This window comes from Carcharhinus amblyrhynchos, chromosome X (assembly GCF_965287045.1).
Source record: "Carcharhinus amblyrhynchos chromosome X, sCarAmb.v2.hapA, whole genome shotgun sequence".
Lineage (NCBI taxonomy): Eukaryota > Metazoa > Chordata > Chondrichthyes > Carcharhiniformes > Carcharhinidae > Carcharhinus > Carcharhinus amblyrhynchos.
In genome coordinates, this window is record NC_137359.1 from 16,769,625 (window position 1) to 16,784,972 (window position 15,348).

General features: G+C 46.3%; 1 protein-coding gene across 4 annotated transcripts in view; it reads left to right on the forward strand.

Annotated features, from left to right (window-relative positions):
• Positions 1–15,348, forward strand: part of LOC145361989 (rho guanine nucleotide exchange factor 25-like) — a 196,279-nt gene that overhangs the window by 123,826 nt on the left and 57,105 nt on the right. For 3 of the 4 annotated variants that reach the window (XM_080217994.1, XM_080217992.1, XM_080217995.1), the window contains one exon: positions 4,685–4,813. In XM_080217994.1, coding sequence (XP_080074120.1) covers positions 4,685–4,813 — 129 coding nt within the window. The remainder of the gene's footprint in view (positions 1–4,684; positions 4,814–15,348) is intronic. The other variant, XM_080217993.1, reaches the window with a different exon arrangement.

A 15,348-nucleotide genomic window follows, 5' to 3' on the forward strand; every position in this document is an offset into this window, starting at 1 on the left:
ATGGCCAATCCACCCTAACCTGCACATCTTCAATTTCCTCAAACGGAGCTACTGCGTCCTGGCACATTTCCGACCAACTAGTTGTCTGTGTAAAAGTGAGTCATTGGCCTATCCTCCCATCCTGCCCCCTTTGAGGAGCAAGGTGGCACAGTGGTGAGCACTGCTGCCTCACAGCGCCAGGGCCTCGGGTCAATGTCTGCATGCAGTTTGCACATTCTCCCCGTGTCTGCGTAGGTTTCCTCTGCGTGCTCTGGCTTCCTCCCACAGTCCGAAAGATGTACAGGTTAGGTGGATTGGCCATGCTGAATTGCCCCTTAGTGTCCAAGTATGTGTAGGTTAGATTGATTGGCCATGCTAAATTGCTCCTTAATGTCCAAAGATGTACAAGTTAGGTGGATTGGCCATGGTAAATTGCCCCTATCGCCCCTTAGTGTAGATGTGTAGGTTAGGTGGATTGGCCATGCTAAATTGCCCCATAATGTCCAAAGATGTGTAGGTTAGGGTGGATTGGCCATGCTAAATTGTCCCCTTAGTGTCCAAAGATGTGCAGGTTGATGCTCAACGTCTTGGCCACCTTACGAACACACCTTCCATGGCCATCAAAGTCCCAGAGCGGGTCTTGAAGCTGGAGTTTTGGGTAAGGACACTACCCACAACATCACAAGACCCTCATTCTGAACGGGAACTGCACTGAAAGTGCCCAGAATGGCATAGTCCTCTCCCCACAGCCAACACTTCACATGATGAGAGGAAGTGCAAAAAGCTTGGATTTGGAATCGCGATCACACCCTGAACACAAAGTGCTTTCTGGAAAGATGACAGCGCAAAAGCTCAAGTGCTTTGTTTATTTGTAATATCCTTGATTAAGTCTGCAGTAAACAGTCCTTTTCGCTGGTTACTGCCTCTACTAAAAGCCCTGCTTGTAATTTAATTGTGTTAACAGCTGTCTGTTGGAGAGGTGGATTGGCCATGCTAAATTGCCCCTTAGTGTCCAGAGATGTACAGGTTAGGGTGGATTGGCCATGCTAAATTGCCCCTTACTGTCCAAAGATGTGCAGGTTAGGTGGATTGGCCATGCTAAATTGTCCCTTAGTGTCCAAGGATGTGTAGGTTAGGCTGGATTGGCCATGCTAAATTGTCCCTTAGTGTCCAGTGATGTGTGGGTTAAGTGGATTGGCCATGCTAAATTGTTCCTTAGTATCCAAAGGTGAGCAGGTTAGGTGGATTGGCTTTTTTTTGGCTTAAATTCTTCCTCAATGCACCTGAACTGGCGCTGGAGTGTGGTAACTCGAGGATTTTCACAGTAACTTCTTTGCAATGTTAATGTAAATCTACTTGCAACACAAATAAATAAACTTTAAACTTTAGAACATCACAAGCCCATATATTTCGAAGGTTGCCTTCTGTGCCGTCTCCACTGTTAAGTAAGTATATAAAATACATCTATCAGAGACTACGATTTCAATCTATAATTCTTTGACTTATTTCTTTGCCCTGTTCAAGATTCTGGGCAGAATTTGAATCCTTTCAATGCAGAAGGAGGCCACTCAGCCCATTGAACCTGCACCCAATCCCACCCAGGCCAAATCCCCGTAACTCCATGTGTTTGTCCTGCTAATTCCCCTAATTTACACATCATCAGACACCAATGGGCAATTTAGCATGGCCAATCCACCCTAACCTACACATCTTTGGACACTAAGGGACAATTTAGCATGGCCAATCCACCCTAACCTACACATCTTTGGACACTGAGGGACAATTTAGCATGGCCAATCCACCCTAACCTACACATCTTTGGACACTAAGGGACAATTTAGCATGGCCAATCCACCCTAACCTACACATCTTTGGACACTGAGGGACAATTTAGCATGGCCAATCCACCCTAACCTACACATCTTTGGACACTAAGGGACAATTTAGCATGGCCAATCCACCCTAACCTACACACCTTTGGACACTAAGAGGACAATTTAGCATGGCCAATCCACCCTAACCAGCACATCTTTTGGACTGTGGGAGGAAACCGGAGCACCCGGAGGGAATCCACGCAGACATGAGGAGAACGTACAGACTCCACACAGACAATGACTCAGACTGGCATCGATCCTGGGACTCTGGCGCTGTGAGGCAGTAATGCTAACCACTGTGCCACCGCTTTACCCGCCACGGGAATCGCAGCAGGTGGGAAACGGATCATACAAGGTTCACCGACCTCGGGTGGGATTTTCCAGCTTTTGGGTGAGCGCGGCCAGAAAATCCCACCCTCTATGTCTCAGAAATCCAGATTTTAAGAAATAATATAGAAGTGAATATAACCTCATTACAATGACAAACGACGCAAGCATTTATAACAGGACAGGATGAGCGTCTGAAGTTAATTTGCATGGTGCCTGCTATGTCTCATTCAATGTTAATGTGCTTGATTAATTTTAAACCTCTTAACATCAACAGTTTAGACTGTCTGTAGATCATTTTTCACAACTTTGGAAAGTGATTTTTTTTTAAAATTCAGTTGCAATGTGTTTGCAAATTCAAGATTTAAACTCTGAATTCCTGGTGGATATTACAGTAAGGATTTGTAATTCATTTCGTGAAAAAAAAGAAGTAATAAGACCATTAGATCAATCAAATTTGGGTTGCAAAGGCATCCTGTAACACCCACTGATGAAAACCAACTCTGGGCAATCATTTCAGCTTCCTGAGCAACAGGTCCATGTTGCTTTACAGCGTCACAAGATCAGCAATACACAATCCTCTGGAGCTTGTGCAGCTCCACGCACCTCTTGGTATTCCGCAGAGGAGTAATTGCTGGAAGTGCAGCATTGTGGCTCATGATAGTGTGGAACCACACAGCATTTGATTCTTTTGGAGACAGCAAAACCCAGAACACTTTGATAACAGTCTCTGACCCGTGAATGTTATAATGTGTCATGTTACTGTGACAGTGTCCCGTGAATATTATAATGCATCACGCTACGGCGACAGTGTCCCATGAATATTATAATGCATCACGCTACGGCGACAGTGTCCCGTGAATATTATAATGCATCACGCTACGGCGACAGTGTCCCGTGAATATTATAATGCATCACACTACGGCGACAGTGTCCCGTGAATATTATAATGCATCACGCTACGGCGACAGTGTCCCGTGAATATTATAATGCATCATGCTACGGCGACAGTGTCCCGTGAATATTATAATGCATCACGCTACGGCGACAGTGTCCCGTGAATATTATAATGCATCACGCTACGGCGACAGTGTCCCGTGAATATTATAATGCATCATGCTACGGCGACAGTGTCCCGTGAATATTATAATGCATCATGCTACGGCGACAGTGTCCCGTGAATATTATAATGCATCATGCTACGGCGACAGTGTCCCGTGAATATTATAATGCATCATGCTACGGCGACAGTGTCCCGTGAATATTATAATGCATCACGCTACGGCGACAGTGTCCCGTGAATATTATAATGCATCACGCTACGGCGACAGTGTCCCGTGAATATTATAATGTATCACATTACGGTGACACTGTCCCGTGAATGTTATAATGTATTGTTATGATGACAGTGTGAGTTACCACCTTATCAATCAACCTAATTAAACTCTGCTCTGAAACCCCAGGGAACAACCCAGAATAATATACAAAACTGCATGAACTCAGATTTAAACAAACACCCCAATAATTCGGAACAATTATGCTTCTACATTCTCAGCAGGTGGAGCAGACAAATCAGCACCATGAACAGAGCTGCAGTTTAAGACACATCCCCCACAATAAACATGACAGAAATACATTTCTTCAAGGCACAGTATCATCTCAGTATCCACTCAATAATATAAAGTGCATAGTTGTTTGAGGGTTTCTTGTGGTCTTTCTCTCAGCAATCGGGATCCGGGAAGGTCCTGTTTGACCACCTCATGTGAGTCAAATACTTAATAACTGTGATACGATGATCAAGCAGTGTTCATGACAAGGGCTGATTCCACACTCCTACTGTTCCACCGTGTTCAAAAGAATGATCCCTGGAATGAAGAGCAGTTGAGGACTCTGGGTCTGTACTCGTTGGGAGTTTAGAAGGATGGCGGGGGGGGGATCTTATTGAAGCTTACAGGATAATATGAAGCTCTGGATAGAGTGGACGTGGAGAGGATGCTTTCACTGGCAGGAAAAACTAGAACTGAGGGCACAACCTCAGGGTAAAGGGACGATCCTTTAAAACAGAGATGAGGAGGAATTTCCCCAGCCAGAGAGTGGGGAAAGTGTGAAACTCTTTGCCACAGAAGGCTGTGGAGGCCGGGTCATTGAGTGTCTTTAATAAGGGGATCAGGGGTTATGGGGGAAAAGGCAGGAGAATGGGGATGAGAAAAATATCCACCATGATTGGATGGTGGGGCAGACTTGATGGGCCGAGTGGCCTAATTCTGCTCCTATGTCTTATGGTGGAGAGACACTGTTAGGAAAGGTATCGTGGGACATTGTGGCATGTAACTTGTGATATCCTGTGCACGGAAATGATTGGATAGGAAATCACAGGGTGTCCTCCTGTGAATTCTCACCATTTTCCATGGCTACCCACTGGGATCTTGGGACTATGTTTTCAGGCCTGCATTGCTCAAAGGCAAGCATTCCAGATTGCTACCATTCATTATTATTCTTGACAGAAGCCATGGAAGGATGGGCCGCTAAGCCGCAGGTTATCCAGGGATGAACGCACAACAGGCCTAATTCCAGAATCATCATCAGCTTTTCCTGATGTTCTGAAGAAGGAAGTAGAGGAACAGGATACTGCAGTAAGTTTCCAATATCATCTTCTCCTCCCCTTCTTGCTCATTAACCTTGGTCATTTTGGGGAGGCAGCTGTAAAGTGGTATTGTCACTGGACTAGGAACCCTGAGACCTAGGGATCGATTCGCCACGCAACAGATAAAAATCTGCAATTAAGAATCTACTAATGGCCGTGAAACCATTGCCAATTATCAGAAAAACCCATCTGGTTCACTAATATCCTTCAGGGAAGGAAATCTGCCGTCCTTAGAAGGATGAGAGGGGATCTGATTGAGGCACATATTTTTCATTCATTTGTGGGACATGGGGCGTTGCTAGCTGGCCAGCATTTATTGCCCATTGGAGAGTCACCCACATTGTTGTGGCTCTGGAGTCACATGTAGGCCAGACCGGTAAGGACAGCAGATTTCCTTCCCTAAAGGACATGAGTGAACCAGATGGGTTTTTCTGACAATGATTTCATGGTCATCAGTAGATTCTTAATTCTAGATATATAATATTGAATTCAAATTCCTCCATCTGCCACGGTGGGATTCGAACCCAGGTCCCCAGAACATTCGCTGAGTTTCTGGCTTAATAGTCCAGCAATAATACCAATAGTCCAGCAATAATACCACTAGGCCATCACCTCCTGAAAGGGATTGATAAAGTAAATGTAACCAATTGTTTCCTCTTATGGAGCAATCTCAAACAAGAGGCCAGAGGTATAGGTCGAGAGGCAGTAGATTTGAAACTGAGATGAGGAGGAAGTAGTTCTCACAGAGGGGGGTGAATTTGTGGAACTCGCTGCCCCATAGCACGGTGGAGTCTGAATCATAGAATCCCTACAGTGCAGAAGGAGGCCAGTCAGCCCATCGAGACTGCACCGACAAGAATCCCACCCACTCCCAATCCCATAACCCCACATATTTACCCTGCTAATCCTCCTGACATAAAGGGACAATTTAGCATGGCCAATCCACCCTAACCTACACATCTTTGGGCACTAAGGGGCAATTTAGCATGGCCAATCCACCCTAACCTGCACATCTTTGGGCATTAAGGGACAATTTAGCATGGCCAATCCACCCTAACCTACACATCTTTGGGCACTAAGGGGCAATTTAGCATGGCCAATCCACCCTAACCTGCACATCTTTGGGCATTAAGGGACAATTTAGCATGGCCAATCCACCCTAACCTACACATCTTTGGGCATTAAGGGGCAATTTAGCGTGGCCAATCCACCCTAACCTGCACATCTTTGGGCACTAAGGGACAATTTACCATGGCCAATCCACCCTAACCTACACACCTTTGGACACTAAGGGGCAATTTAGCATGGCTAATCCTGCTAACCTGCACATCTTTGGACACTAAGGGGCAATTTAGCATGGCCAATGCACCTAACCTGCGCATCTTTGGAGTCATTAAATAGTTTCTAGAGGGACATAGATATATTTCTAATATAAAAAAAGGGATAAGGGGACGTGGGGAACAGGTGAGGAGGTGGATTTGAGATCAGGGAGCGATCAGCCATGATCTGATTGAATGGCGGAGCAAGCTCGAAGATTTGAATTTGCCTCCTTCTGTTCCTAATTCCAATATTCCTATGTCCTTACCCGGTCTGGCCTACACGTGGTTGACTCTTAACTCCCCTCTTAAATGGCCTAGCAAGCTGGTCAGCTGAAGAGTAATAGAGATGGGCACTAAATGTTGGCCCAGTCAGCGATGTCCACATCCCATGGATGAATTAAAAAGAAAATTAGAGTGACTTGTGCCATGTGGGTTAGAATGATTTAAGACAAACACATTGTAGAATAATTTATGAATTCTAGGCACATGTGAATATTTTTCCATGGGTCGAAAGTTTGAACGCATCAGAGCTGTGTGTGCTGTGTTCTGCTCACAGGCCAAAGTGTAACTGAGACTAGATCACATGACACATTTCCCTTAAAGTGATGGCATGTTGCTATTACTTAAAGGCATATTGCAACAGTTTGGTATTGTTGAATATCCACATAATCAGTGGGTAGACCCGGTAATGAATGGTATGTTGTTCTTGTTATGTTAAGTAATAGGAAACAGCTCAGAATACATTTGGAAAAATGTTTTGGGGAGAAAGGCATGGTTTTTGTTTCGGTCTTCATGGAGGAGGACGTGAATAATTTGCCAGGTGTTAGCGATGGAAAGGTGGTAGGACTGGAGGGTCTCAATGACATTATTGTTACTAGAGAGGCGGTGCTCGACAGACTGGAGGGACTGATTGTGGACAAGTCCCCAGAACCGGATGGAATGCATCCAAGGGTTCTGAAAGAAATGGCGGAGGTGATAGTGGATGCCTTGGTGCTTATTTTCCAAACGTCGCTGGATTCTGGGGAAGTGCCGGAGGATTGGAAAACGGCTAATGTTGCACCGTTGTTTAAGAAGGGTGGCAGGCAAAAGGCAGGGAATTATAGGCTGGTTAGTTTAACGTCTGTTGTAGGTAAAATGTTAGAATCCGTCATCAAGGAGGAAATAGCGAGGCATCTTGAGGGGACTTGCTTGATAGAGCAGACACAGCACGGTTTCGTTAAGGGGAAGTCGTGTCTGACAAATTTATTGGAGTTCTATGAGGATGTGTCTAGGGCAGTGGATAGAGGAGAGCCGGTGGATGTGGTCTTTCTTGATTTTCAGAAGGCGTTTGACAAGGTACCTCACAAGAGGTTATTGCAGAAGGTCAGGGGACATGGAGTTGGGGGTAGGGTGTTAGCGTGGATAGAGGATTGGTTGTCAAATAGGAGGCAGAGAGTGGGGGTTAATGGGTGCTATTCAGATTGGCGGTTGGTGACTAGTGGAGTGCCCCAGGGGTCGGTGCTGGGGCCTCAGCTATTTACCATTTATATAGATGATCTGGAGGAGGAACCGAGTGTATGGTGTCGAAATTTGCTGATGACACCAAGATTGGTGGAATGGCAAATTGTGCGGAGGGTGTGGAGAGTCTGCAGAAGGATCTAGATAGGCTGGGCGAATGGGCCAGGAACTGGCAAAAGGAATTTAATGTTGGCAAGTGCGAGGTGGTCCACTTTGGTAGGAATAATGGTAGGAAGGACTATTACTTACGTGGCGAAAAACTGCAGCAGGTGACGGTGCAGAGGGACCTCGGGGTCCTTGTGCATGAGTCGCAAAAACCCAGCCTGCAGGTGCAGCAGGTGGTCAGGAAGGCGAATGGGATGCTGGCCTTCATAGTGAGGGGGATTGAATATAAAAGTAGGGAGGTCTTGCTGCGGCTGTATAGGGCATTGGTGAGGCCGCAGCTGGAGTACTGTGTGCAGTTTTGGTCGCCGTACTTACGCAAGGATGAAGGGACACTGACCCCTGAGGAGTTATCTCAGTGTATAGTGAATGGCAGAACCCTTAGGAGTATTGATAGACAGAGGGATCTGGGTGTACAGGTACACAGGTCACTGAAAGTGGCAATGCAGATGGAGAAGGTAGTCAAGAAGGCATACGGCATGCTTGCCTTCATCAGCCGGGGCACTGAGTTTAAAAATTGGCAAGTCATGTTGCAGCTTTATAGAACCTTAGTTCGGTCGCACTTGGAATATAGTGTTCAATTTGGTCGCCCACACTACCAGAAGGATGTGGAGGTTTTGGAGAGGGTACAGAAAAGATTTACCAGGATGTTGCCCTGGTATGGAGGGCATTAGCTATGAGGAGAGGTTGGAGAAACTTGGTTTGTTCTCACTGGAATGATGGAGGTTGAGGGGAGACCTGATAGAAGTCTACAAGATTATGAGGGGCATGGACAGAGTGGATAGTCAGAAGCTTTTTCCCAGGGTGGAAGAGTCAATTACTAGGGGGCACAGGTTTAAGGTGCGAGGGGCAGTGTTTAAAGGAGATGTATGAGGCAGATTTTTTACACAGAGGGTGGTGGGTGCCTGGAACTCGCTGCTGGGGGAGGTAGTGGAAGCAGATACGATAGTGAGTTTTAAGGGGCGTCTGGACAAATCCATGAATAGGATGGGAATAGAGGGATATGGTCCCCGGAAGGGTAGGGGGTTTTAGTTCATTTGGGCAGCAAGGTCAGTGCAGGCTTGGAGGGCCGAAGGGCCTGTTCCTGTGCTGTAATTTTCTTTGTTCTTTGTTCTTGGGGGAAATGTATAGTCAAGTTACACCTGAATACATACTCCTAACTGCCTCGTGAAGACTGAAAAAGAACAGAAGTTTTATTGTTAAGTTATTGACAGTGCCGCATGTTTTGAATGTACAGGCAGGAGTTAGAATAATTCGAGGTTCGTTGGAAAGTGGGCCGGTTGAGGTGGAACTTAAAGGGAAATGCAAGAGCGAGAGAAAAATAGAAAGATATGTTGATTGATCGTGATGGGGTGAGAGGAGTGGAGTTTGTGTCGGGATCAAACAGTGACTGAATGGCTTTGTACATTATGTTGACAGAGTTAATCTTATTGTTACTGAGATCGTTAGGGGACCGCTATCATAGAATCCCTAAAGTGCAGAAGGAGGCCATTCAGTCCATTGAGTCTGCGCCGACAACAATCCTACCTAGCCCCTATCCCCATAACCCCTTATATTTACCCTGATAATCCCCCTGACACTATGGGGCAATTTAGCATGGCCTATCCACCTAACCTCCGCATCCTTAGACACTAGGTGACAAGTTAGCATGGCCAATCCAGCTAACCTACACATCTTTGGGCACTAAAGGGGCAACTTACCATGGCCAATCCGCCTAACCCGCACATCTTTGGGCACTAAGGGGCAATTTCCATCCCGTAGAATGATACAACCCAGAAGAGGCCATACCTGTGCTGACTCTTTGAAACTGTTATACATTTAATCCCACTCCCTCGCTCTTTTCCTCGGAGCCTTGAAAAATGTCCTGCTTTCCAAGCCTGGATCCAAACCCCCGTTTGAAAGTTTGTATTCACTTCTGCCATCCTTGTTGGCCACGCCTTCCGGGCAACAACAACTCGCTGAGGGCGTGATCTTCGCGCTGTTCACGCCACACAAGATTTGGGGGATTTGGTACCCAGCCAAATCGCCATTCCCTGCAGCGGGATGGGAAAATCTGACTGGTGGGATGGGAAAATCCTGCTGACATGGGTAAGAATCCAGTCAGAATGTTTGGTCATGCTGCCTCTTCAGAAGGAGTGGCTCATTTTGATGATGTTGTTTGCTTTGAAAATGATTTTTCTTTTGTTTCAAAGCTGTGAGGCCTTGCGGAGGTTGAGAAGCCTGATGGTTATGCAGGGGGAGGGGCAGGGGATAGATTCCATTCCAGATGCTTCTATTCAAAACGATGGCCTATCCAATGGAACATATCCCTTTCTCTTTGGCTGATGATGGTGTCCAGCAAGCGTAGCCAATATTTCTTCTGGCCCGCTGCGCTCTTTGAATTGTCAGCTTTTTTTTTTGGCAGGGGACCAGAATTAGCTTTTATTTTGTAAATGCCACGCGTACATGAGCAGCCTGACACAGGCAGCTCGCTTCACTGGCACCTGTAAACTCCGCCAGGGGGAATGAGCAGCAATCGATCCACAGCCTAGTCCGGGAATTAACACGTACTTCTTCTCTGCACAACCCAGACGCCGACGATCCGGAAAGACGGAAGCACTTCCCAAAAAACGGCGATTAATTTCATGTTTGACAGCAACCTTTGGAAAAGTTATTGGGTTTGCATGAAGCACGGTTTGAATGATTAATTTAGTTCTCTCAGGGTGTAAAGGGCACAGTCTCAATATAACCCATGTACTTCTGGGAAACAGCCCCGCTCTTGGCATCACTCTGTCTGGCTCTCACTGAATTATTTGTACTCAATTAGTCACAGATAGGAATCTCAAGACTCGCAGACTTGGAAGAACTTCTTGCACAGGAGGAGAGAGAGAGCTTAATGTGAAGGCCCAACTTTTAATTTTAACCCTACGTGTTGCCATGGAGCTGAGCTCTGACTTGGTCTGAAATTGTGCAAGCAGCAACAACTCATGTTTCTCGAGCACTTTTGACAGCTTGAAGCTTCCCAAGGTGCTCCAGAGAAACAGAGAAAACAAAGTGTGACACCCCATCCATCCCCCGCCCACCGAGCCACAGTGCCGACAATAAGATCAGATGACCAAAAGCTTAGTCAAAGAGATCAAAGAATCCCGACGGTGCTGACAGAAGAAGGCCATTCAGCCCATGGACTTTGCACTGACCCTCTGAGTATCTTACCCAGCCCCTCTGCCCTGCCCTATTCCCGTTAGCACAGTAAGAAGTCTCACAACACCAGGTTAAAATCCAACAGGTTTATTTGATAGCACAAGCCACAAGCTTTCTGAACACTGCCCTTTCATAAAGTGAGTGGGAGTTGTGTTCCCTAATAAATAAACCTGTTGGACTTTAACCTGGTGTTGTGAGGCTTCTTACTGTGCCTACCCCAGTCCAACGCCGGCATCTCCACCTCATGGCCATCCCCGTAATCCCATACATTTAGCATGGCCAAATCCCCTAATCTGCACATCTTTGGACACTAAGGGACAATTTAACATGGCCAATCCACCTAACCTACACATCTTTGGACACTAAGGGGCAATTTAGCATGGCCAACCCACCTAACCTGCATATCTTTGGACTGTGGGAGGAAACCAGAGCACCTGGTGGAAACCCACGCAGACACGTGGAGAATGCACAGGTACAAGGAGAACATGCAAACTCCACACAGAGAGTGACCAAAGCTGAGAATCGAACCCAGGCCCCTGGTGCTGAGAGGCAGCAGTGCTAACCACTGTGTCACCGTGCCATGACTGTGCTCCTATTTTGAATAGGCTGGTACTTATGCGCAGTGTACTATGTCTGACCTCCGACTTGACCTCTGGGTTGGCTCCATTTTAAGTGGTTGGTGACTGAGAATTGATCGTTTTGAAATAGTGTGTGTGGTGAATGAGAAGCAAGAGACAGGCAATAGACGTGAAACGCAGCCTCGGGGGTTGGGGGGGGTGTATTTTGGATGCTAACTGGCCTCCTAATCCCCGTGCCAACATGCTGCCCGGTGTTTGGTTTTAAGGAGTGACTGAAGGAGGCGAAAGTGAGGTGGGCAGGGAGGGAGGGAATTCCAGAGCTTGGGGCAGTTGAAGGCAGGAATGCCAATGGTGGAGCGAATGAAACCGGGGAATGGGCACAAGGCCAGAAGACTAAGGATACTTCTTAAAGACATCCAGCTCTGTAAGCCATGCCCCTCTCCAATTTCCCCCCATTTTTATTGGTGGCCATACCTTCAGTTGCCTGAAGCGTATAAAGGAAGGGGGGAAGGGTGTATTTTCAGGCTTTGTGTCAATCATAAAGCAAAATTATGAGCAGTCAGGCAGAGTGTTCCAGAATTCCAGCTTTCTCTCCGAATCTTCCCATAAATGGTTGTTTGTTGGAGCAGAGCATTGCTTTAGTTCTCCTGGGGTTTATGTGTGGAGGAGGTATCTGGGAACAGAAAGCTGAGGAATGGCCTATGCCAGTGGGGTCCTCCCAGCTCAGACCAGGAGGCTTGTTTCCAGCATGACGATAATCCCTAGGCCAGATATACACTTGGCATCTCCATGGTAACCAATGTTCCCTCCTGCGAAAGGTGCACTGCAGGGGGAGGGGAGGAGACCTTGTGGAAAGCATGGGTTAGGCTTTCTTGTGAAACAAAGCCTGTATCTATCGGCTGCTAGGTCGCAAATAAAAAGAAGTTGCATTTCTGTAGCACCTTTTATAACCTCAGATCAGGCCAAAGCTTTTGCTAGCCACTGAAGTCACTCAGGGGCAGCACGGTGGCACAGTGGTTAGCACTGCTGCCTCACAGCGCCAGGGAACCAGGTTGAATTTGATCTCAATAAAAGCTAATTTCTACAGATGCTGGAATCTGAAACCAAAAGAGAAAATGCTGAAAAATCTCAGCAGGTCTGGGAGCATCAGGAGAGAAAAGAGCTAATGTTTTGAGTCCAGATGACCCTTGGTCAAAGCCAGGTCATCTAGAGTCAAAAGGTCAGCTCTTTCCTCTCCTTACAGATGCTGCCAGACCTGCTGAGATTTTCCAGCATTTTGTCTTTTGGTTTCAATTTGATTTGACTTATTATTGTCACATGTAAGTGAAAAGATGTGCAGGTTAGATGGATTGGCCATGCTAAATTTCCCCTTAGTGTCCAAAGATGTGTGGGTTAGGTGGATTGGCCATGCTAAATTTCCCCTTAGTGTCCAAAGATGTGTAGGTTGGGTGGATTGGCCACACTAAATTGTCCCTTAGTGTCCAAAGATGTGCAGGTTAGGGGGATTGGCAACGTGAAATTGCTCCCTATTATCTGAAGATGTGTAAGGTGTGGGAATTAGTGGAGTAAATGCACAGGGCTACGGGGACAGAGTGGGGCTGGAACTGGATTGACTCTCTTGGAGAGTGGATGCAGTCCTGATGGGCCAAATGGCCTCCTTCTGCACTGTAGGGATTCTATGATTTTATGTTATAAATTACACATCTGTGGTTCATGTAGACAGCTGCCAATATAAATCAGCAACTGCCTCCGTTTGTGTGAGATACGTGTCTGAAGCCGAAATTGTGCACATTAGACCTGCTGAGAGCAGATCTGAACCTTGTGGATTTGTTTGGAGAGGCAGAGTCTCCTTTTGGAGTAGGGTAAAATGCCCTTTGGAATTGTTAAAGGTTGACATGAGTGTGCCTTGAAAGTGAACTCAATGGAACTCTCAGACTGACAAAGAACTGTCAAGCGGTCGAGGAACTGTCAAAGAACTATCAAAATTCATTGAAGCCAGGAAGGATCATTAGAACTGTCGAAGCTGTCAGGGGATTTAACTCTGATTGGTTTTAAGTTTTTTAATGTGTGGCCTTCGAAAAAGAAAATTAGTGCTTGATATTGCACTCTGTTGACATAGGCTTCAGGGTTATCATTATAAGATTGGTGCTGCATAGCTGATTTTACAACATCCCATCATCATCGTGGAATGCCTGTTAGTACTTTGATTCGGTAAAAAGTCTGACAACACCAGGTTTTAGTTTTAGCCCAGCACATCCACATCATGAGTACTTTGATTAACAGCTCTGCGTGGTTATAGAATAGAAATGTTTGTTTTCATTAAAAAAAATCAATATATTGATATTTTTAAAACAATGACAGTGTTTTTTTTTAAATTGTGATGCCTTCAATGGATACATCACTTTATTTTATGTCAGCACAGCTCCTGAAGTTTGCCCATGGTGGATATGAGGTGAATTGGCATAGAGGATTAAAGACAAAGAGTGGAGATATGGGTTGGTATAAGTTGACACTAAATTGGCATACTTTTATTTAATCATGGCCAATGTTTATTACCCATCCCTAATTGCCCCTTGAAAAGGTAGTGGTGAGCTGTCTGCTTGAATCACTGCAGTCCATCTGATGTAGGTACACCCACAGTGCTGTGGTCAGATAAGCATCCAACCACATATCACATACACAAAGTGTCATTACCAGATGGAATAATATACACTGTAATTACACACAAGACCGTAGGCAGTTAACATAACTTGACATCATCCAGGAGGGAGTTCCAGGATTGTTATTGGACATCAGTCAGTCCATGTGGTGTAGGTACACCCACAGCGCTGTTAGGGAGGGAGTTCCAGGATTGTTATTGGACATCAGTCTGTCCCTGTGGTGTAGGTGCACCCACAGTGCTGTTAGGGAGGGAATTCCAGGATTGTTATTGGACATCAGTCAGTCCATGGGGTGTAGGTACATCCACAGTGCAATTAGAGAGGGAATTCCAGGATTGTTATTGAACATCAGCCTGTCTGTGTGGTGTAGGTACACCCACAGTGCTGTTAGGGAGGGAGTTCCAGGATTGTTATTGGATATCAGTCAGTCCATGTGGTGTAGGTACACCCACAGTGCTGTTAGGGAGGGAGTTCCAGGATTATTATTGGACATCATTCAGTCCACGTGGTGTAGGTACACCCACAGTGTTATTAGGGAGGTAGTTACGGGTTCAGAGGGGCTGTGAAGGGCCAGGGGAATGACTGAATAGCTTAGGCTGGCATGTTGTTGTTCATCCATCATCATCGATGAGGACCTTGACACCATTAGTCATTTTGAGGCTGGTTGCGGTGTGTCCGAAGATGACTGATCAGGCCAATTCGGGCATGGAATGTCCTGGCACATACTGGACAGACTTGTGTAGACACTGTCGTTGTTGCGCTGGTGGCTCTGGACTTGCGCAGCTCACGCTTAAGTTGTGCTTCAGCAATACACCTTGCTTCATAAGCTTGACAGCCTTTGTGGATGAGGCAGTGCCAGGTAGGGTGGTTTTGTGCCAGCATTTCCCAGGTGGTCATGTCAATGGCAAGTGGCTTCAGGCAGGCTTTGAGTGTGTCTTTGAAATGTTTTTTCTGCCCTCCATGCGAGCGTCTTCCAGCAGAGAGTTCCCCAAAAAGGAGGAAACCCATGCAGACACGGGGAGAATGTGTAAACTCCACAGATAGTCACCCAAGGCAGGAATTGAACCCGGATCCCTGGTGCTGTGAGGCAGCAGTGCTAACCACTGTGCCATCGTGCTGCCCTTAATT